Source organism: Myodes glareolus, chromosome 10 (genome assembly GCF_982192425.1).
Source record: "Myodes glareolus chromosome 10, mMyoGla1.1, whole genome shotgun sequence".
Lineage (NCBI taxonomy): Eukaryota > Metazoa > Chordata > Mammalia > Rodentia > Cricetidae > Myodes > Myodes glareolus.
The window spans coordinates 11,593,344-11,617,671 of NC_142035.1; the positions used below are offsets into that span (position 1 = coordinate 11,593,344).

Here is a 24,328-nt window from a genome sequence, read left to right on the forward strand (position 1 = left end):
ACCTCATCAGGGCAGGAATCCCAGTTTGTGTGGACACTCAGAGGTGGGACTCACCACATAGGAAGGCCACTGTCCGGAGGGTCTGCTGCATGAGGATCTGGGTGACTGGGGAGAGGTTATGGTGTGTGTAATGTGACATCACGATGCCAGAAAACAGGATAGCCATGATGCCTGGAGAGAGGGGCAGAGGGAAGACATGACATTCAGCACAGGAACAGGTGTGCAGATTAGACCACACTCTTCCCTGGATCCCAGAACCCCAAATATTAGGGATTTAAAAAAAATGGAGGATCTGGAAAGATGACTCAGAGGTAAAAAAGCAGTGGCTACTCTTCCACAGGACCCACATTTGGTTTCCAACACCTACAAGGCAGCTTACAACACCCTCTTCTGGCTTCTGTGAGCACCAGCTTTGCAAGCAGTACAAAGACATACATTCAGGCAAAGCACCCAGTGCATAAAAAGGAAAGAACACAGAAAGAAACTGGGATGCAGTTTCAGCTGGTAGACTGTCTGCCTCGCATGCAAGAAGTCCTGGTCCCATCCCTAGTAGCACATAACCAGATTGGTGACACACCCGGCAATCTCACCAACTGGGAAGTAGACAGCAGGTCAGAAATTCAAGGTCATCATTGGCTAAATAGCAAGTATGAGGGCAGCCTGGACCACATGAAACTCTGCCTCAAAAATAGGGAGGAGACAGAGAAAGAAAGTGAGGAACAAAGTGTGGGGAGAGACAGAGGCAGGGAGAGACGGGGGGGATGCAGACACACAATCCTGAGGCCTTTCAGAAGCTACAGAGAAATGGCCAGGGCCTTGCCTCTCTCTGCCAGCTGGTGACACTGGCCAAGTGGCTCCCCATCTCCAAGCTGTATGTAGTTCCCTCAGTGGTGCAGTCCCTGCTCCCACAATAGTCAGGGGTGAGTGAGAGATATGAACTGAACATCACAGTTGTGGAATATTTCTTTACACTGTGTGAAGATGTGTCACTGTGACTGGTTTAATAAAAAGCTAATAGTCAGACAGGATTTTCAGGGCAGAGAAGATGCTGGGAAGAAGACAGAAGTGGAGAGACAGACATGGAGGAAGTAGGAAAGCTAGAAGGACAGAATGTAGATGAGGTAAATGAGCCTCGAGGCAGCATTTAGATGAACAGAAACAGGTTAAGTTGTAAGAGCTAGTTAGAGACAAGCCTAAGTTATCGAATGAGACTTCATAATTAATAAGACGTATCCTTGTTGTGATTTGGGAGCTGGCTGCCAGGACAGAGGAAGACTCGCAACATATGGCACCCAATGTGGGGGACATATTTCCACATAAGACCCGAGAAAGCTTTTTAAAAAGGCTGCAAACACACAAGAACAGAGCCAAATGTGACTTCCTAGTCCCACAGTCTCTCATGTAGGCCGCAGTGCTGAGATGCACCTCTCAGTCACTGCCTGTGGGCTTGAGTCACTAGCGTACCATGAGCTAAGCTGTGCAGTGGTTTAAGGTTTTGCTCATGTAGACAGAAAAAATTACAGATACACAGTAAAGCAGATTCAAAGAGAAAAAACTCTAAACAGGTTACAGTGTGTTTAACAATGTGTGTAGGCTTAAGGGTGAAAAAAAAGCAGAGTATAGACAATCATAAAAAATAATTGAAAAATAAAGTAGCCTTTAAGAGAAAAGCAAAAAAAAAAAAAAAGAATAATCCATGTAAGGATGGGAAATATTATAAAACAGGAGTTTGACCTTATATGTTAAATAAGGTCAAATTAATAAAATATGTTAATTTTGAAATTTTAAAATGATAACAAACAGATAGCAGCTGATGAGAGACATTGGGTTGTAGAAGGGACTGCTAAATTAAACCACCCTATATATTTTAACAATGTCTTAGATGGGCGGTGGTGGTGCATGCCTTTAATCCCAGCACTCGGAAGGCAGGGCTGTTACATAGAGAAACCTTGTCTCAAAAAGACAAAAAAAAGTCTTAACTTCAAAATGAAAGTCAAAAAATATTTTACACTGGGGAAGAAGTTATGCTTTTGTTTCCACAGAAAATGAAAGGCTGTGGATTCATTCAAGGTTGATGGAGATCTGATTTGATCAGAGAAGACCCCCCCTGAAAATTCTGGTTACAAACAAAAAGAAATAAACCTAAAAATATTACAAGACATGTCACGTATATTTTACCTGCTCAAACATGAAATAAAAACTCATCTTTGGCTGGATTATGTATAGCACATAGTCCGTCTTATGTTAATATAGATATTACGTTACCTTTAAAGGTTTTTGTGTTTTCAGAGCAAGGGGACCAGATACCAACGAAGACGAGCGGCCTAGGTGATCCAGCCTCTTAGAGAGCCTCTGCTGCAATTTCCTCAGAGTTCTGCATCCCGAACAGCTTCACAGCTGCTGGCTGAGGTTGTCCACCCTCACAGACTATTCTCCAGGACTTGGCCATTATCCTAATTTTCTTAGGGTCCCCCAAAGATGAAAGAGCCCCCAGACAACAGGAAGCAGTCTAGCATTCCCAAGAGGTGGAGTGGGTGATTTTTGGTCATTTGATGGATTTATAGATATTTGTCATCATTTGGGGAGTTGGTCATAAATTGTTACTGGTCATGGTCAGGGAGAAAGCTAAACAAAGATTAGAGTCAGGGATCTCTTTCTGAAGGGAAAAGAGGGGACACAGTATAGAAATGGTGGAATAAAAGGGTGAATTGTTGAGTCTACTTTTAAACAACCAGTAGTCTTAAATATTTCACATTGCTATGGATTTTTTTGTATATTGATATAGATTTAAGGTTATTTGTTAGAACATACTTACGTTTCTGCTATTTTTTAAAGATTTATATATGTATGTATGTATGTATGTATGTATATAACATTCTGCCTGCATATGCTTGCTGGCCAGAAAAGGGCACCAGATCTTCTCATTACAAATGGTTGTGAGCCACCACATGATTGCTGGGAATTGAACTCAGGACCTCTGGAAGAGCAGCCAGTGCTCTTAACCATTGAGCCATCTCTCCAGCCCTCTGCCATTGTTTAAGATATTATACCTATGCAACTCATTTAACAATGGAATATAAATTTCTAGTCTTTAAAAGCTATTATTACAAACTAATTAAGATAATTAAAAATGCAGGTTAGTAATCAATCATTTATAACAATCAAACTTGTAGCTGTGGTAGGTATGTTTTCAAGGTAAAACAGAGATTTTTGAGATAGACAGGTGGTCTTCAAACAGTTCACAGATCTACAAAATATGGCATTTGAGATGTTTTAATAACATAAGGTTGTTTATGACAGTAAGACATGTCTGCTCCTGGCAGCACTGATCTACTTCAGAAATGATTGGTATCGAAGAACCTCCATATGGAGTTTGCTTTCTTTATGGCAAAAGTAAGCCACTGGGCAAGAAATGGTCCTTTCTTCAACTGTTGACAGTATGCTGTCCAAATTGATAACAGGACACAAAAGAAAGTGACTGCCAAACATTGCCAAAATAAGGTATATCAGTCCTTCAAAATTCTTGCTTCATAGAAAAAAAATCTGTCAGATATTCTAGGCCGTAGGCTGAAGATGGATGCCCCAGCATTACAGAGGAAGTTTGGGTGACTGTCTAGGCAGCCAGCTGTTTCTGTCATTTCTATAGTTTTGAAATAGTTTTGGAAATTTTTGCTCTGCACTTCCTGTTTACACAGGTAATATTATATCCTTTTGGGCTTTTTGATGGAGTTGAAGACTAGGCAGTTATAACTGCAGTTTTTCTTAGTTATTACAAAAGATAAATTAGATTCAGAGCTTTGGACACATCAAGATGGAATAAATAATGGAGTATTTTCTCAAAATATAACAAATATAAATGGGTTGGACATTGTAAATGTAATTCTTACCTGATAATTGTTCTTATTGTTTTTAGTTTTATTATGTTAGCATTAAAAACTTTCCTTTTTATCTAGATAAAAAGGAGGAAATGTGGAATGTTCCTTTACACTGTGTAAAGACATATCACTGTGATTGGTCTAATAAAAAACTAAATGGCCAATAGCTGGGCAGGATTTTTGGGGCAGAGAGAACACTGGGAAGAAGGCAAAACTACCAGCCAGACACAGAAGCAAGAAAGCAAGATGGACAGTATATGGATGAGGTAAACGAGCCTGGGGCAGCAAGCAGATTAATAGAAATGGGTTACTTTAAGTTGTAAGAGCTAGTTAGAAAGAAGTCCAAGCTATCGACTGAGCTTTCATAATTAATAAGAAATATCCTTATTGTGATTTGGGAGCTGGCTGCCAGGACAGAGGAAGACTTGGCACACACAGTACCAGGCTCCATGGCTGTGTGGCTGGTACTGTCACCTAAGAACCAGGATATAAAGGATGGCCTCATGGACCTTTAAGATACTCTCAGTCCCATCTAAGCAGAAGGAAACTGAGGTTTTTTTAAAAGCCACTGAAGATGCCAAAATACAGAAACTACAAATCAAACTTTACAAGCCAAATTTTAATTTGCTTCCACCATTTTGGAGAAGCAGCTAAAACTGGCCAACTACACTTATGCAAGGCAAAGATCACAAGCTGTGTCACACACTAGCCACTGAACTGACCACACACTAGGCCCTGCAAAACAGGTCACCTGCTCTTGGAAATCCCCACAGAGCACCTGCTCTTGGAAATCCCCACAGGGCTGTGCTGTGTACATGACAGAAGGACTGGAATGTTGTATCCCCAACCTCCCAGGAAGCAGCCCTTTCCTTTATGCTCCCACTTTGTCTGCAAAAGGAGACAGACAAGGAGATAATCCAGAGCAGATGAACAAAGGGAAGGAGCAGGGCTTGCTCACTTGCTTTGTGAATACAAAGTGGGCTTTTCCTAGAGCTGCAGTGGACAAAGAACCCCCAGCACTCCCCAATTTTGCCTGCTCTCATTATGCCCCTGCAGGTGTTCTCTAGGAAAGCTGACCCTCCCTCATCCTGCAGCATCACCATAGCCATCAAATGTGACAGACACCAGGAGGCTGGCATGATGGCTCGGCGGTTAAGGGTACTTGTTGCTCTTGCAAAGGACCTGGGTGTGAGCCCTAGCACCCATGTGGTAGCTAACAATCACCCACAATTCCCAGGCACTTATGTGGGGCACAATCACATACAACAATAAATCTAGCCAGGTGTTGCGAATTAGATTGGTCCATTAAATAACCAGGCCAGCTCAAGAATAACAATTATATTTTAATGGTTATAAGGGGAAATTCACGCTACAAGAGTGGGAGGTCTGACTTCCTATCTGCCAGGTGAGCGCCGCTCAGAGAGAGCGCGCACCTGAGTCCTCCCAGTTTTTCTTCCTGGGCCCCTGGTAGCTATGCCTTAACTAGATGTGATTGATTGACAGAGTTTCTCCATCAGCCAGACATGGTGGCAAGCCTTTAATTAAAGGCAAACCTTTAATCCCAGCACTCGAGAGAAAGAGGCAGGCGGATCTGTGATGAGTTTCAGGAAACTCAGAGCTACACAATAGAAAGCCCATGTTATCAAAAAACAAAACATGCAAAAAAATAATCTAAATATTAATAAATAAAAATTTACAAAAATGTGACAGCAGGCAGGGATGCAGGTTTGGAAAGTCACGTTCAGCACATGTGAGGTCCTGGCCTTGGGCCCCTCTGTCCAGCATTATAGCAGCAACCGGCATCAAGAAGCACCCATGGACTAGGAGGGAGCCATAACAGGGAGTGGTCTCAAGCTCTCGGGCCCTACTAAGTCCAGTGCCTGTGAGCACTTTGTCTAAGGGCTGCCTTAGACAAAGGTCATCAACATGCTTTTCATCTCAATGTAATGTTAACCCAAGCTACAATGCTCCATCAGCTGAACCACCACTCCGTCATGCTACAAAGAGAGAGCTGTTGTGATTGGCAGAAGGGACTATAAAAACTTGCTACAGAGAGTGAAGGCTCAGGAAGCAGCCTGTGTGGAAATTTCCCAGGATCTGTCCAGAACAGTGTTGCTCAGTTCCAGTAGGGGGCAGTCTAGGCAAAGGGCTGCAGGTGGCTATGTTGCACTGGACCAGGGTTAAGTACACCAAGAACACTTGGTATGGGAAAGTACCAGAGCTGCATCTTCACTTCTGAGATGGAGTTTCTTACCATATGGATGCTGAATTTGACCGAGGAGAGTCCAGATGGGCACTCCAAGGGACAGCTCAGGAGTCTGCCCATGAAGCCTCTCCACGCCCGACCACCCTGACCCTTAGACAATCTCAACTACTTAAACCATCACTGTACAGGCCCAAAGAATCAGAGGTCGGGGATGGTGCCACTAAGGCTCACTTTTGGGAAAATACATGAATTAGCTACATTCAAAAAAACCTTTTTAAAAAATTTTATATGCCCATGATCTGCTGGAAAAACACAAGTAAGTGGGTTTTTTTGTTGTTGTTGTTTTGTTTTTGATTTTCGAGACAGGGTTTCTCTCTGTAGGTCTGACAGTCAAACACTCAACAGTTCTTAACAAAGTAAAACTGAGGCTGGGTGGTGGTGGCATGTGCCTTTACTGCCAGCACTCAGGAGGCAGAGGCAGGCAGATCTCTGTGAGTTCAAGGCCAGCCTGGTCTACAGAGCAAGTTTCAGGACAGGCTCCAGAGTGACAAAGAAACCCTGTCTCAAAACAAATAAGACAATAACAACAAAAAAGTAAAACTCTTATGCATCACATCACCTAGCAACATCACATGATCAAAAACATTTGAGAATATTCACAGGCCAAAGTGGAAACCCTGATTCCCTCCTTGAATGAGATAGTGCGCTAGTGCTTCCTGCCACCTCTGTCATAGACAGATCAGGCACCAACGACTACATGTCACATAACGTCACCTAGTGACATCTGGGAAAGAACTATTAACAATGCAGTTCACGGTGACTGCAGAAGACACAGGGATCTGACCAGGGCCCTGTGACTACACACATCCATCAAAACTCAACAGAACACCATACATCAAAGGCTGCTTTTATTGCAGTGACCTACCCGATAAACCCCACTGTAGTTTAAACTCAACAGAACACCAACATGGATGGCTGCTATTTACTACTGTAGAGAGCAACCCACTGCAGTTTAAAGGAGAAGCCTTCCTTCCCACAGCAGAGTTCAGCCTGGCCTGTGTGCTGCTTCTCTTCCTCATACAGCCCTCACCTAAGGGTGGAGTCCTGGTGTCAAGGAGAGCCCTTCTCATTCAGCTGTACCTGCACCTGGGAACAAGGCATGGAGCTTGTGCTAGACCTGCAAGTCAAATAGTGGACACAGGATCTACACCACTTGGGGCAGAAAGCTAAAAGACGGGCTGCTGACTGATCCCACAGCATGGAAGGCTGCAGGAACCGGTGCTCAGTGGACAGCCCCTCCTCCTACAGCAGGGAAATATGCACCTGGGAAGTATGGGGTTCAGGGAGTCAGTATTTAAGTCTCATAACCTCACAACCTTGAGTAAGGAGTCAACTGGATACTCACTCCAGGGGTGGCAAGGTTAAAATCTAACTGCCAGCCAGCGAGGGAGCACCCATCTGTCACCTCAGCTATGAAGGAGGCTGAGGCAGGAAGATTTCGAGTTAGTTTCAAAGCTAGCCTGGACTAAATTCTCACTTCAAAAATCAAAACAAATACGAGGCCAGCCTGGTCTACAAAAGCTAGTTCCAGGACAGGCTCCAAAAAGCTACAGAGAAACCCTGTCTCAAAAAAAAAAAAAAATAAATCAAAACAAATAATACATTTTCCTGCATGTAAGCCCCACTGTGCTATCCTGTTGCAGCGTGTGGTTTCATGAGAAGCTTGCTGAAGGAAGCTGGGTAAGCCGGTTCTGAGCCTCAGTTCAGGGGTCCAGACATCACTGCTCTAATTCCAGCTATGACAGCACCAAGTGTTTTGCTTTGCTTTTGTGCTGTGTACAGGTGTATACATGCTCTGTATGGGCATCTGCATGCCTGTTTGTATGTATGTGCATGTAGAGGTTAGAGTTTGACTTTAGGTGTCTTCTACTATTGATCTCATTTTTAAGGCAGGGCTTCTCATTGAACCTGGAGCTCATCAATTCTGCTAGACTGACTGGCCAGCAAGCTCTGAGAATCTCCATGTCTCAGTGCCCAGTGCTGGGGTTCCAGACACACGCATGCTGTTACACCTAACTTTCACTTGAGCAACGTGGGTCCAAACTCTCATCCTCATGTTCCACAGCGAGCACTTTACCAACTGATCCATCTCTCTAGCCCCTGACACTGATTTAGCTACTTTGTCTGTCTGCCCTCTGTCTATGTTTTTGTGAATATGTGCACATGCAGAGGGCAGAGGACAAACGTTGGAGTTGGCTCTCAACCTTCCACTATGGGGATTCTGGGGACCAAATTAAGGCCATCAGTTTTGGTGGCAACTGCCTGCACTTGCTGAGCCATCTCAGAGTTTGACTGTTTCTGAGACAGGATCTCATGAAGCCCAGGCTAAATGTGCTGTGTGGTGGAAGACGACCTTGAACTCCTGACCCTTCTGCCTGCATCACCCCCTCCCCCCACAGTGTACTACACTTCAACCTCAGGTTTTCTTGTGGTAAAACTGGGCCCGTCACAGCACCATTATCTCTGCCAAGAGAAAGCAGTTCACCTGATAAAACCTCCATCACCAGGTAAAACACTGAGCCTCGGTCACAGCACGCTGGTTACTGTCTCTAGGCACGGTCACAGCGTGCTGGTTAGTATACCTTACCTGAGAGTGAGATTCCCTCTGCCAGCCCATATGGCAGGTAAGCAAAAATGATCATCATGCCAAACTCCAGAGAAGGTGTTCTCCTCAGGTCAATGTGCTTCAGCACGTGGCACAGGTGTCAAGGAGAAAGGCTCAGGGCACTGGAGGAACGCAAGGCAAGGCACAGATATATAAAGCAGACGAGCAGTGAGAAAGACGCTGATCCTGGCACAGTTACAGTAGGGAATTTCTCACTACAGAATTGTTTTTCTTTGTAGAAACAAGAACCTGACAGACATTCAGAGACACTGACTTAGCTGTGGCTGCAGACAGCTCACCCAACTGCTTACTCTCCAAGAACTCATCGCCCTGCTGAAAGGCCTGTCCTTCCTGTCCTTGCAGAATACCACTCATGCCCCTAGGAGCAGAGGGCCCAACTGAAGCTGAGTTCCCATGTTCTTGCCTCATTACAATATGTACTCCTTGAAGGCAGCCACATTCACTGCCATTTTCTTTCTTTCCTTCTCTGCCTCTTCCTCTTCCTTTTGCCTCTCTTTCAGACAGGATCTTATAATGCAGCATTACTGGCCTCAAACTTGTGAGAATCCTTTTACCTCATGAATTCTGAATGCTGGGATTATAGGCATGTATCATTATCTCTGGCATGTTTTTAATTTTTTTTTTTACATTTTACGTGTATGAGTGTTTTGCCTGTATGTCTGCGTACCACATATGTACAGTGCCCACAGAGGTCAGAAGAGGGTGTCTGATCCCCTGGAACTGGAGTTTCAGGTAGTTGTGAGCTGTCGTATGGGTGCTGGGAACTGAACGTGGATCCTCTGTAGGAGCAGCAAGTGCTCTTAACTGCTGAGCTGTAAAACTAGAGGAAACGCTACATTCTCATTTTGCTTATTGACAGCTATCAACTCAAATCAGTCTTCAGCTCTGGACAGAGGAACAGACCAGAACATAGCCAGGATGGTAAGAAACATACTCAGAACCAGGCAAGAGTGTTCCAGCTAGCTGAGAGACAAACTGCTTCAGGAGGGCCATGTGGCCATTCTGGGGACATGGGCCAGTTGCCAAACTTCTCTGGAGCCTGTCCTATTTCTGCAGTTAAATTGTCACCAGCAATAAGGTCTCACTGCTATAGAGTCCTGTTCTCTGGCTGACAGCCCTCACCTGGAAAGCAGTTCACAGTGCAAACCATGTGGGCGGTACTTTCTGAAAGCCCTTGCCATCCTTCCAGATAAACTCTCACCCAGGGAAGATGGTCAGAGCACCACACTTCTAGGCGAGGGAGACGGCTGTGGTGAATAGCCACCTCACTGAGTTCAGTTCCTAGCACCCGTATCAGCAGCTCACAACTGTTCTCTTTTTCTCTCTGAGACAGTCTCTACAGAGCCCTGGCTGTCTGGGACTCTGTAGACCAGGTTGGCCTTGAACTCAGAGATCCACCTGCCTCTGTCTCCCAAATACTGGGATTAAAGGCATGCACTACCACCACCTGGCTAAAAATAAATCTTAAAATAAAAACAAACAAACAAAACCCACATACAACCTACGGTGGCTAAGAAAATTCCCAGTTTCCTGGGTGTGAGAACCATGGCAGTGATAGAATGACGTCATCTGTTTGTGTGTCTCAACCTGCAGCAGCAGCAGCGGGTCAGATCAAACCTGCCACCCTAACAGCAAGGCTTTGAAAATGCCATCCCTGCCAGGAGTGGTAGCACACACCTCAAATCCCAGTTCTTGGGAGGCAGAGACAGATGGATTTTTGTGAGTTTAAGGCCAGCCTAGTCAGACATACAGAGTTCCAGGACAGCTAGGGCTATGTAGACACCCTGTCTCAAAAAAAAAAAAAAAAAAAAAAAAAAAAAAAAAAAAAACCACAAACAAACAAAAAGAACCAAATGAAAGAAACTGGTGTCCTTGAGTAACGGCAGGAAGACCTGTCATTTAAGCAGGACACAAAGCTCAAGGCCAGCTGATGTTTAGAAGAGAAATTGTCCTCCCAACACTTCAGAGGTTGAATGTAAGAGTCCTTGAGTTCAGAGTCTTTCTCAAACCACAGTTTAGCACAAAACCTTCCTTTAAAAAGCTTTAGATTAAAATTGGACCTTTGAGGAAGAGGAGAAAATAGTGAGAGTGGATGCCATCCATGTGATCCCTGCACCCCATGCTCCCATGCTAAAAGGATATCAATGCAGAAATCAAGCCAGTCAGAGTGCCAAGTGCTGCAGAGCCAAAGAACATTTTGAGGAAGTAGCCGAGGGCCTGTGAGAACGTTTGCCACCCACTGACATCCGACATATGTTTTCTTGTTAGACCTTCAGCCGTGCTAGGAAAGAAGAAAAGAGAGAGAGTTAGAATGCTGTAGACGGAGTCCTCAGCCGCAGCTGAGCACAACTGATCCTTCCGGATCCCCCTTCTTTCCCGCATTCTGTCCATCACTCCATGTTCTATGGTCACCTACTTGTCCAGGTGGTTTCTGGGGCTCAGAGGTGAGGGCAAAGGCGATGTCCTCAGGAGCTGCCCTGGGAATGAGGGGGAAGGGTCAAAGGCTGTGAAAACAGGGTGGACATCGAACTCAGACTGGGGAGAGGGTGATTGAGGAAGGTTCCTGATGTAATGTAGACTGGGTTTCCATTTAAGAGAAGGATTCTCAGGCAGAGGAAACTGCCCAGGGGTGGACATGGGAGAGCAGCAGCCAGTGCAGGGCCCATGGACGGTGGGAGGGCCAGCGGTTCACCCTGAAGGCCTCACCTCTCAACCATTCTGAGTATAGGAATCCTACCATAAAGCCCAGACAGGGCTTCAGGCTGAGAGGAGGCCTCAGGGAGCCCAGAGATGAGCTGGAAGGTCCTCCCTTTCATTGTGCCAAAGCAGCTGTGGGAAGCCAGTCAAAGTGGCTTTGTTCCCAAAGGGAAGAGCACCATTCATAGAGAGCTGCTCTTGATAGCATCACAGAGGGTCCTCCACTCTCCGTCCTGGGTCTATCTGTTAACAGTCCACACCTCCACCCTTCTCTGAGCTATATCTGTCTTCGAGACAGGTCTGCATCAGCAGCTGAAGTGATCCCCTTAACATGCACTTGCCAAGGAACAGCTGCTCCAAAGCTTCAGCATAGCCAATCCCTGACAGCTCTGTTCAGTTCTTTCTCCTCTGTGGTGTCCTACATGGGCACTGGCCTTTTTCTGCAGGGCATTCTTCACTGTCCCTGGCTCTGCTAATTTACCTGTCCTTTGAGACAGTCCCCTCCTTCCCTAAAACACCTTTCCTGAGCAGACCAACCCATTTCCAGGTCCCTCTGAGCCATCTCTTCCTTCAGAGCATGTGGCAACTACAGTGAGACTCTCTCTATCCTGTTCTGTGTCCCAGGCAAAGCACAGCGCAGCCTGTCAGAGGTACTCATGTGTGTCTGTGGAATCAGGCAACAAACTAAGAGCCATTCAGCTTCACTAACTGGTATTCTATCTGACAGGAGACCGACCTCAGATGAAGAGATAACCAGATCCCTGGTGACAGATGCACAGGCTGGAGGAACGTGAAACAGTTCTGAGAGGTCTCACAAATAGTCTGCCCTCTGAGGGCAAGATGGCCCAGAAGACAGAGGTGCCTGCGGCAAAACCTGAGCATCAACTGCTGAAGGATGTGCTCTGAGTTCCAATTTTGGACTGTGTGCATATAGGTACACACATACATACAAAATAAATAAAAATATTAACTGAAAAGAACTCCTCACCTAAGTTTCCTGGGCTCCTGTGTCATCTCCTCCACTCCTCCTTTCCTGGCAGATCAACTAAGTAATGTGGGAGCAACAAGGGCTCTCACTGGAAGCTGATTTGGTTGAACAAATCCACAGTGGACCACACACATAACTGTAAGAATGCAGTGGGAGAGCCCAGCTGCTGCTCAGGACTTACGTGTAGCAGCCCCCCCCCCCACCTACAGACACCCTGTTGAGACACTGGGAGTCCCTGGATAACAGACTTCCCCAAACCAGGGCCTATTGGTGGTCATACATGCTGCTTCCACTCCCTCCCCTGCCTCCTACCTGGAAATCAGAGCGCCTCCATCCAGGCTTATATTGTGAAACTTTTCTATCCTTAGAACAGTATAAAAATTAAACTCCTACTTCTGCCTCATGGGTTGACTCCTCCAGACCCTGCATGGTATCTCTGATGCTAGAGCCTGAAAGGTTCTTGGAGTCCCCACCATGGCCTCTGGTATCCACGGTGTTAGCAACTTTCCCAATAAACTACTTATCACTCTAGTGATCCATCTCAGTGTCCCTCATGAACACACTCCATCTCAAATCTCCCTGTGCAGCTCAGCATTCTATATTTCTGGTTGGAACACACTAATCTGCTGCCTGCTTACTGAGCAGGGAGCAGAGTTCCACAGAATAACTGGCTGTCATAGCCAAGGACCAGTAGGTGGCTTGGGATCATGATATGGGATTCCCCTCTGTATGCTATGAATATGTTTTATTACCATTGGTTAATAAAGAAGCTGTTTTGGGCCTATTAAAGTGCAGAATAGAACAAGGCCGGAATTCCAACCAGAGATTGAGGAAAAAAGAAAGTGGGGTTGGAGAGATGCCATGTAGCAACTGAAGCAGACTGATCTCAGGAACTTTACCGGTCCTCGAAGTAAAATATAAAATATTTTTATATTTTATAAAATATATGAAAATGGGTTAATCATTTATGAAAATGGGTTAATTTAAGATATAAGAGCTAGCTAGCGATATGATTAAGCGATTAGCCAAGCAGTGTTGTAGTTAATATAGTTTCTGTGTGATTATTTCAGGTGTGGGCAGCCGGGAAACAAACAAGCATTCTTCTGCCTACAGGAGCACCAAAGAAATTAAGAGACTGACACCCTCAGGGTATAAGATGGGGTTTCCTCCCCAGCAACTGACAAAAGGAAAAACTGTGATAACAGCAAATTAAAGCTAGAAAGGAGCTACTAGGAGGTTGAGGTAGAAAGATCAGGAGTTCAAGACCAGCTTATGTCAGGAGACTGTGTCTCAAAAACAAAAACAAACAACAACAACAACAAAAAACCCTGCCAAACCACCAAGTAAATAAATAAAGCTAAAATCAACCCAGGAGTTAAAGAAGAACCAGAAGGGCTTTGCTTTCTGGCAACATGGAAGGAGGCCCTGCGTTTGCATATGTAGGCGAGAGGCCTGAGCACACTAGAAAGAACTGTTGTTGACAGGCATCCCCTCAGAACCGGGAGGGACAGCAGCTGGGTTTTGGAAGTTCAGAGGCCAATGAGAAGGGGACAAGCCTTCTATCTCCATTCTTCCTGCTTCTGTCTGAAAATGCTCACTGGCCTGGAGCATAAGACAGCCTTTCTGGAATCCTCCATGGCATTCCTGCCACTGCCCCTCTCTTGCGTACCACTTCTCCTTGGCCCACCACGGACCAAGTAAGTCACATCCAACTGAAATCTAAACCACAAACGCAGAAGGTGGACAACCTTTAGAGCATTTGCTGTCCAGAGAATCTGACTGTAATGGAGGTGGCCCTGACAATGAAAAAGGAAGTTGCCCATTCTAGATATACATAATCCAGAGTCACCTGCAGGAATTAATGCGGGTGGCCGTTGAAGTCACTCTTCCAGTAAGATGTATAATGATGACAACCTTTCCCATTTGTTTTAAAAATATCTCTTCAACTTGGCAGTTGTGCAACAGAGGCCTGAGAAAACTGATATTTTCCTACTGACAAACTTGTTTTCAAAGAAATTCAGAGGCAAAGCAATTGAGTTCTGCTCCTAACCATAAAAATAGCTTATGCCATCACCTACAAGCAGGTAATTCCTTACCATATCATTTAGTGTGTGCACCAGGAGATGGGATGTGGGCAAAGAGAAGAAGCTTTTAGAAAAAAATCTATTTTGGACACAAGGCCCCATGTAGCCCAGGCTAGCCTCAAACTTCTTATGTAGTAGAGGATAACCTTTAACTTTTGGTCCTCCGGCATCTATTTCCCAAATTCTGGGATTATAGCTATGTGCTGCCATGCACGCTGTATGTGCTGCTCTGGACGGAACCCAGGGCTTTGTACATGTTGGGTAAACACTGTACCAACTAAGTTAAACTTTTAGAAAATATCTTACAGAAGAAAAGCTCTAAAGGCCGTATGTATGATGCTCACCACTTCCTACCTAAATCTACAGGCATTTCTATCAAGAGGGCAGTGAGAGGGCAGTGGGTGACATGACAGCAGAGTGACACCCAGAAAATGATGATACCTTAGACAGTTTTGTTTTATTCTATTTTAGTTTGAGACAGGATTTCTCTGTATAGCCCTGGCTGTCCTGGAACTCACTCAGTAGATCAGGCTGGCCTCGAATTCAGAGATCTGTCTGCCCCTGCCTCCAGAGTGCTGAGACTAGAGGTGTGAGTCACTAAGCCCAGTGACTTTGAACTCTTGACCCTCTTACCTCCACTTTAAGGATAATAACTGCAAGCCAACATTTTCTACCGTTTTATGAAGAATATGTATTAGCCTTAGAATAACAGACATTCTGAAGTCTGGCTCTGTAAAGTCGGAGGAGGACTTCTTGCACTTGTGCACTGCTTGGCAAGCCCTGCCTGCAGCAGTTGGTGAAGAGATGACCTCATAAGAACAGTGCAGGGCTAGAGGAGGTAGGCTGCATTTACTCACCTGGTCAGTCCTTCAGTTCAATGTGAGGCCAAGGCCATATTACCATCACACTATAATGAGGGACATATCTGTTCAGGAGCTCAGAGAGGCAGAGAGTCACATGGCTGGGTGGGGTCAACAGGAAAACCTGTGCTTTGCCTTGCAACATGTGTGTAATCTCAGAGTCCATCAAAGGCAGCAACCCCAGGGAATATGGACTTTCATTTTTCAACCTCATGTGGTGGAGCAGGACCCTTACCCTGGCACATGGGAGGTGGAGGCAGGACGAACAGCAGGTCACAGTCATCCTTGGCTACATAGTCAATCTGAGGCTAGCCTGGGCTACATGAGACTTTATCTCACAGCCGGAGGAAGCTGGACAGATGGCTCAGCAGAGGACTCTGGTTTGATTCTCAGCACCCACACTGCAGTTCACAATCATTTGGAATTCCACTTCTGCCCTCTGTAAGCAGTTAGTCTCTATGGAGCTGGACATGGCACCATGGCCTCTTATAGGGTTGAGCAAGCCCGCAACATTGGCCCACACTGCACTCACTACTCCAGCAATGCTGCCTGAACACTAATCCCTCACTTGGCTGCCACCGATCATCAAGAAAGCATACCACAGACCCACTGCATAAGAGGCTGAGGTACAACCTGGGAGGTCACCTCTGAGAAGCCCTTCGAGGATGCTGAGAAACACAGACACAATTCCCTACAGCAGCCTGGCTGAGACACAGTCTATGCAGAGGTAGTAGAGAGCTGATCACATGGGACTAACCTCTGTACTGGCATCAGAGTGGTGCTGGGACCTTCCACTCTCTCCTACTTACTTGGTTAGGACAATAGAGACTGCATCGTTGAGAATGCTTTCTCCAAACACCAGCATGTTGAGTACAGGGTCCACGTGCAGTGCATTGAAAATTGCGATAGTGGCTACTGGGTCAACCGCAGATATCAGGGAGCCGAACGCAAAACTGCAAGGAGAAAAGCAAGGCAGATTCTGTAAAGCATGGTGCTGGGTGCACACAGATGTGCTCTGGATGTGATGCTGAGATGGCAGCTGAAGGGCCAGGCGAGAGGGTGGGCTTTCCCACCGACCCCTGCCCAGCACAGGAGCGGAAAGGCTTAGACACAGTGCTGAGAGTGCCTGCATCACAGCAGAAGGGCTGTATTCTGTTCTGGCCAACGCTGCTCAGAAGACTGCTTACCCTAGTACACGCTGCTCAGCTTTCTCAGCTAGAAAATCCTATAAACAGGCTTTGACCTCTGTTCTACTACCAGATCAGTTGTGCCAATTGTGCCCAAGACCAGCCTCCACTTAGATTTGCAACATCCAAGAAGGTGCCAAAAGCGAGCAGCCACCAGAAGATGCAGCCCAGGCTGTTGACTGGAAGTTGGGCCCTCAGGTTTCACAGGCAGTGCCTGATCATAAGGTCCAATGCCCGAATACTGGTCATCCGCCTACTAGGTTTTCAGCCTCTAGGGCTCACTAGTGAACATCTCCTTAGCATGTGGGATCTGGCCCCAAGCCCTTCTGTCTAGCTCAGAGCCACTGCCTCTGGCCTTGAGGGAGGGTGTAGCAATAAGCAATGCCCAGGTCAACTTAGGAAGCACAATGTGGACAGGGTTACAGTGCTTGCTAAGCATGCTGGAGGCCCTCGGTTTGATCCCAAGCATCACAAAACAGCTGAGGGGTACACACTTGTAACCCTAGCACTTGGGAGATATCACCCACAGTAACATCAAGGAAGATGAACATCTCAACTGTGTCAAAGGAGGCCACAGCGGGCTGTGCTCTGCAGGGGTCTTGTATGGAGTGCATTGGACACAGTCTCTGGTCTCACTGCCCAACACCCACAGCCTCTGGGTGCTGTCTTCCCAATTTCCAGGGAGTGGATATAGTGCACAAGGTTGGACCAGTTTTGCCAGGTCACTAGGAGCGGACTGACCCTAAGTGAGGAGTGCCTGGAGCTGCCTGTGCTCCATGTGAGGTGGACACCAGTGAGGGGAGAGCTGGTCTGAGACCTCTGAGAGTGTCCTGGAGGGTGCTGAGCTAGGGCCATCATGCTTGAGGCACTTCAGCCCTATGAGCCAACAACCCTTTTTGATATGAACTTCATTCCTGCTGGGTTACAGGTACACAGAGAGATGCCTGGCCAAGGTACTTTGTTACTGTTACTGCAGCCTCTTAACCAGAACTCTGGGATCAGGGCCCACAGGCATGCCTGGGGAGGGATGGACAGAGGGAGCACTGACACAGATGCTGGAGATGCAAGTCGGGAGGAGCTGCAGGTGCAGGTGCTCACTACACAGGGTCTCGATGTTTGAGTCATATTCCTCAGAATACAAAACTGGGTCCATGCCTGGTGGAAAAGCCAGCACAGGACAGTGGTGCCCGCAGGAAACTCAGTTGGCAAGGGTTGACCATGAGCCCCAAGGCCTCAAAAGGCCTGAGTCTGGCCAGCTTGGTTCTAAATCCACTGTCAGGACCCAGTCCTCGAAAGGCTTCAAGCAACTGGCTCAAGCTAAAAACATGTTCTTTTATTCTCTCCTTCAGAGTTAGTGACACCAACAAAACATGGAAAGATGGACAGGGTGGGACTTGGGGAGGAGCAGGGACAAGCTGGAGAGTTGTTGCCATCTACTAAGGGCAAACTCTTGCCAGCAGAGATACCTGTGGCTAGGCCCATGCCACCAGCCATGGCTGTATTCTCAGAAGAGCAGAGGCGAGACAGGCAGCCTGTGGGTCTGTGGGAAAATTGGTGTTGTCAATACTCAAAAACTGGAGCAATGAGCCGGCGTGGCACAACATTAATGCCAGACAGAAGCAGCGAATCTCCTCCTTAGTTCCAGTTCAAGGCCAGCCTAAAGTATAAAGTGACTTCTAGGTTAGCCAGGGCTACATAGTGGTATCCTGTCTCAAAAAGCAAACAGTAGAACTGAAGCAAGGTATGGTGGTGTCCATTTATAATCCCACCACTTGATCAGAAATTCAAGGTCATCCTTAGCTACACAGTAGGTTTGAGGTCAGTTTGGGCTATATGATGTACTACATGACAACAACAAAAACAAAATTGGAAAAGTCCCAGGAAACACCTATAACTTGGCTTTCTAAAATCCATACTCTGTGTATGTGTGTCTGTGTGTGAGGGGAAAGGAGGAAGAGGGGGAAGGAGAGAGAGAGAAAGGAAAGAAGGAAGAAGAGATCGAGAGGGAGAGAGACAGAAACTGACTTCCTTTTGGCTGAGAAGTATAGATATTTACTTATTTATTTATTTATATATATTATTTTTTCCTCAAGACAGGGTTTCTCTGTATAACAAATTCGCAGAACTCTGCACTGCCTCTGGAGTGCTGGGATTAAAGGCATGGGTCACTATGTCCGGCCTGAAGGTTTCTGTAAAGCAGAGCAGCAGCACATACATGTAGCATCTGCCTAGCACATGAAGTCCTGGGCTCCACCCCCAGCACAAGAAAAACTTTGTTTTAAAAAAAACATCTATTTATTTATTATGTATATAGTGTTCTGGCATGTATGCCTGCGGGCCAGAAGAGGGCACCAGATCTCATTAGAGATGGCTGTGAGTCACCATGTGGTTGCTGGGAATTGAACTTAGGACCTCTGGAAGAGCAGTCAGTGCTCTTAACCTCTGGGCCGTCTCTCCAGCCCCGAGAAAAACTTTTTAAACATTTAGTACCTGCAGGCCATGTGTTCACATGGCAATCAGGAGGAGCTGAGGAGTGCTATCCCTTGCAGATAGCAGAGCTCACCTGTGGCCACCATCAGACCTCCATTACCCTGGTCACTTCCCTCTGTTAAGGCTCTGCTGTCCTATACAGCAGTCTCCATCCAATGCACAGAGCCTCCAACAGAAAGGGGCACATCTGCACAGGGGAAGGCTGGCTGGAGGTCTACCCACTCAGTCAAAGGTATTGCTTTTGTCTCTCCACACAAATGACCAACTCCTGGCTTTAACTTCATTCTAGACAATGATCAACACTGCTTTTTCACAAATATCCCCAAAAGTAGGCAGAGCCCACACCTTTCTTAATGTCAAGAGTGCTCCGGGCATTTCCTTTCCTTTCCAGCACACCTAGAAAACACCAGGTTCTGGTTCTGTTGTACTTCAGGCTCCTGTAGGAAGGAAGGTGACTCCGGCTGCTTGTCTATGCATCAATCTTTCTGGGCTGCTCACACATCTGTAATCCTGACACTTGGAAGGCTAAGGCATAAGGACTGTCTCAAGTTTGGGGGCCAGCCTGGGCTACATATTGAGTTCCAGAGCAACCTGGGCTACAGAATAAGATCTTGTCATAAACAAACAAGGAACACTTTTTCTTTTTTTAAACAACAAAAGCTCCAATTCTCCTGCCTGGGGAGGGTGAAGGATGGGCACTGAGGACCAAGCTTGTTATCAGTGACCCATTTTCATGAACAGGTTCTGAGGCTCTGGTCCAAGGTGCTACACTGTAGCTAAAGTCTGACAGTCTTAGTTCACAGGAATGATCTAGAACTAACTACTTGGCTTTCTTCCTCAGCTCCCCACTCGGCCACTGATAGGTGCTGAGAGTAGACACAGGGACACAGAGCAAGGCACAATCCAGACTTCTCAACTGCACTGGGCTAGGATCTTTTTGGAACTCTAGACCTGGTGCCTTCTGGGATGCAGCTAAGATTTTAAGAGCCTCCTGAGCAGAAGGTCACTGCAGTGTCTTCTGGGGTGGCTTCAGATTGAGAAGATGTCCATCCCAAGGCCGGTTCCTGCCTGCTTCCCCTAGTCCTGGTGAAAATTCCAGAGTCACTCTCTCCCATTTCATACTTATTGGGAAGGCAACCTCCTTTCACAATGGCTATAAAGAAAACTGAGGTTTTTGTTTGTTTGCTTACGAGACCCCAGGGACTAGACCCAGGACCTCGTAAGTGGCAGGCCAGGGCTCTGCCACTGAGCTATACATATATTCCCAGCTCTGAAGACAATTCCTAATGGAAGGACAGAGTATATGATGTGACTGGGATATGGGTGGGTAGTTAACTGGCCAGTCATTCCCTCCAAAGCATAAATGAGATCAATCATTTCAATCAACAATGTTGTGACCAAGGGTCTTCAAAAGCCTCAATATAATTTTGATTCATTTCAGAGATAATTAATTCAGAATAGATTCTATACTGAAAACATTGGCAAGTCAGGCAGAGGGAAGAGAGGTAAGGACCACACCCAGGAAGCCACGTGCAAAAAATGTCCCAGGCCTGAACAGCAGTCACATGAGAAAATTACAGTGTGAAAGATTTACCTGTCTGTCATGTTGAGTTTAAAGATTACATCAGCCTGTAAAATAAAACACACAAACACACAGACACACACAAAAAAATTCCCTGGAGAACAGCCAAAAAAATGTCCATCAGTGCTTTCTTATCAACTAATAAGGACATTATCTTCAGTCCCCACTGAAAGGAAACCCCAAAGGGCTGCTGTGAGCATGCATGGGCACCTAGACCCAAGGACGGGCACAATTCTCCTTCTTCCAGTCTGGCAGCTGTGATCCTCTGCTCGAAAGGGGGCTCCCCTTGACCCCGAGGGAGCAGAGAAGGTGAGCATCTAGGAAAGCTGCAGGGCACACTTGATCTTGGCTGTTGAGTTAGCCATGAAAGTAACACAGTCAGTAGGAAAAGGCTGTGGCTACCAAGAGAAACAGCAGCCACATTGGACAGCAATCCGCTGTACCCTCAGCTTGGTTTGTTCTCAGCACAGGGTGGCTCAGCTTTCTGCACACGACACAAGAACAGGTGCTGTACAGCACAGCATAGCACGCACTGTGAAGGTCTGAGTGTCACCTTCCGAGGCTTTTGTTCTAGCTGAAGTAAACTAATGTTTACAGCCTGGGCTGTTGCCTCACTGAAGGGCTCACAATGGCAAGGAGCACCAAGGGAACTGAGAGAACAGATTCATAGCCAGCTCTGTTTAAACGCAAATCTTCACCCAAGAACAGCTTTTGGCCCTACTGCAGTTGCCCTGGGAAAACAACTGCCACTTGTATCATTTCAGGTGCAGCACTGCACACTACTCTGCTTCATGGCATTCCAATGAAGAGACGGGTTTGCAAGTAGAATCAAGTATCTGGGGGTGATTACAGTCCCCTCAATTCCAGATGCCCTAGACACATGCATGAGCAGGGACTTCCTCCAAGGAGGGCACACACTACCAGACAGCTCCTGCCCCACCCTGCACTACCCTCCAATAGAAGATCTTCAAGGTCATCGGGGTGTTTTGCTTACCTGACCCAGAAAGTAAATTCCTCCACCTACTACAAAAGCAGAGATAGCCGTTCCAAAGACAGCAAAGAGGGTGATGGAGCCGATGTTCTGAAAGAAGTTCCCCTGGGAAGGAGGAACAGAGGGACAAGAGGCCAACTGGTGAGTCAGGGAAGCCAAAATAGCTTTTTCCCAACTGTGCCTTCTCCAAGGCTGAACTCTCCTACAAAGGTCAGGGCACCCCTGCCTGCCCTGCTGGCTGGAATCCCTGCCACTGTCTCCCAGCTTCCCTGTCTCACAGGTCCCTTACCCTAAAACAAGGAAAGAGCTAACCAGTCTCACCTGTTCCCAGTCCCTTTCCCTCTACTGTGTACCACTTCCAGAGTAATCTGCAAAAGCTCAGTCTGATGGTGCTGCCTCTGCCTTGATTCCCACTTGCACTTGAGATGCTAGTGAGCCCCAACCCTAGCTGAACCTGGGAAGGCTTGTGTCTTCATGAATCAGCATGTCACCTTGTCGCCTGGGCCCTAGTCACAGGGTGTGCCCTGATCCTGCTTTGTGTGCTTCATACTAAACCTCCTGCAGAGAGGTCCTGTGTGTCGTGTTGTGTCCCGTTCCTGCCCCCCCCCCCCCCCCCGCTGGCTCTCATAAGGGATCTGGTTGTGTTCTTTCAAGGCAGCTGCACTGCAGCACTCACTTATGTAAAGCTGACTGACAATGACATCAGTCACATCAGTCATATGGACGATGCTCAATTCACAGGTGTGGAAAGAATCAACCATGGTCCATGTTTGGTCTCAATCTAAATCCACACTATCACAGTTTTCTTTTATTCAATTAAAAGGTGCATTCTGAAGTCACCTAAACTCAAAGATCAGAACAATAATCAGTGTTAGGTACCAAAGAAACCTGGGACAAAGGCTGAGTGCCTATTACCACATCAAAGTGGAAGCTGGCTGCCAGGCTCTTCAGCATCACAAACACCTGTTACAGAGTCCAGGCTCCTCCCAGCATTTCTCACCCTGTCCCCTACCCTAAACCTCTCCAGTCCCTGAGCTCCCCTTCCCTTCCCCCACTTCTCTTTCTTCTGCCATTTGGCCATAGGCTCTGGGCTCTGCTCTTGGATCTCTCTTGATCAGCTTGCCTCTCTCTCGCGCTCCCTTTTTCTCTTCCCTCGTGACCTTGTCTATTCTGCTAGCCAGGGTCGGTCTGGACCTTTCTTGATGCCTCTGGTTGTCCTCTCCCTCATATTTAAAGACCTTCTCCTTAACCACACCCAGGAGGGGCCATGCCCTCACTTTCACTTGGTCAGAAAGACCTTTATGCTGTATTAGCAGCATGAAATAGGCAGAAAGCTCGGCAGGGCAGGGCTAAACTGGTAAAGTGCTTGCCTCGCATGCAGCATGCATGATGCCTTGGGTTACCCCAGCACCGCGCACACAACAGGTGCTGAGGTAGGCCTGTAATCCTAGCACCTGGGAGGTGTAAGCAGGAGGATCAGAGTTCAAGATCATTCTCAGCTACGTGGAAAGTGCCAGGCCTGCCTGGGCTATGTGAGACCCTAACTCTAAAGAACCCAAACCATAAAAGAGAAAATATTTCAGTTATGGCAGCATGGAAGTTCCCACATTCCCACATGAGAAGGAAATGAAGTTACTAGACCCTCACAGACTCCACTTAGGAGGCATCAAGGGTTTAGTGACCAAGATTTCTGCTCCTTGTTACTAGGGTCAGGTTTACTTCAAGAGTATCCTCTGAGGTGGGGGTGGGGGTAGAAATGGTTTAAAAGTTAAGAGGATGTACTGTGGCTAGGTGTGGTGGTACACACTTTTAATCCTACCACTCAGGCAACAGAGACAAAGTGGCCAGGGCCCAGGCTAACCAGGGCCACACAATGAGATCTCATCTATAAATAAATAAATAAATAAATAAATAGCCTTCTGCTAGCGCAGCCTGCTGCACCCTGTCATGGCCACCAACTCTTTCAAACTGCTGCCCCAGAAGCTCGAACTGTGTGAAGGATCAGCATATCAGCAACAAGGGGTCACTGCTGTTAAAGGTACCGAACTCGAAGGAGCACCCCACCCCCACCTAAGCTCCAGGTGAACCTTACCTTGTGCAGTGAATATCCCGACTCAAAGATGATGGGCGGGAGCAAGAGAAGAAAAAACATGTTGGGGCGAAACATTTCTTCCTCCTATGAAGTCAAAAAGGAACGACACTCAGGAGTGGGAGTGCACAACCGTGAGACCTAGCTATCAGTCAGTGGAGAGCTCAGGGCAGAAATGCACATCACTGAAGCAGCCACCTGGTGACAAACCATGCAGGGACAATAAATCACTGATTGCCTCTGACACACAGCACAGGGCCGGCAAACAGCCCTGAGCTTTATTTTCAGAACCCACAGTGAAAGAGAGCCAACTGCTCCAAGACCTGTGGATGCTTTGGAGGGCGAGCATCCAGAGCTTCCGGGAGAGGAGGAGCTATCTACAGTAGAGTTGCACTGTTCCTCTCCCCGATCCAGTCCACCAGGAAGTTCAGACTGTGACCTAACTTGGAAATAGGGTCTTCCAAGGTCAGGGTAAGAACAGAAGTGAGGAAAAGACACAGACCCAGAGACAAGGTATTTGCTGTTTCATGTTTCCTTGGTGCTAGGGATTGAAGTCAGGGCCTTATGCTGACTGAACTAAGGGAGCCTCCTGC

General features: G+C 46.8%; 1 protein-coding gene across 6 annotated transcripts in view; it reads right to left on the reverse strand.

Moving 5' to 3' along the window:
• Slc9a8 (solute carrier family 9 member A8) overlaps positions 1-24,328 on the reverse strand; it is a 54,697-nt gene that overhangs the window by 11,650 nt on the left and 18,719 nt on the right. For 5 of the 6 annotated variants that reach the window (XM_048441133.3, XM_085696990.2, XM_048441136.3 and 2 more), the window contains 7 exons: positions 23,739-23,822; positions 21,650-21,751; positions 20,668-20,702; positions 16,206-16,349; positions 10,910-11,048; positions 8,729-8,834; positions 55-171 (listed from right to left, as the gene is read on the reverse strand). In XM_048441133.3, the coding sequence (XP_048297090.2) occupies positions 55-171; positions 8,729-8,834; positions 10,910-11,048; positions 16,206-16,349; positions 20,668-20,702; positions 21,650-21,751; positions 23,739-23,822 (727 nt within the window). The remainder of the gene's footprint in view (positions 1-54; positions 172-8,728; positions 8,835-10,909; positions 11,049-16,205; positions 16,350-20,667; positions 20,703-21,649; positions 21,752-23,738; positions 23,823-24,328) is intronic. The other variant, XM_085696992.2, reaches the window with a different exon arrangement.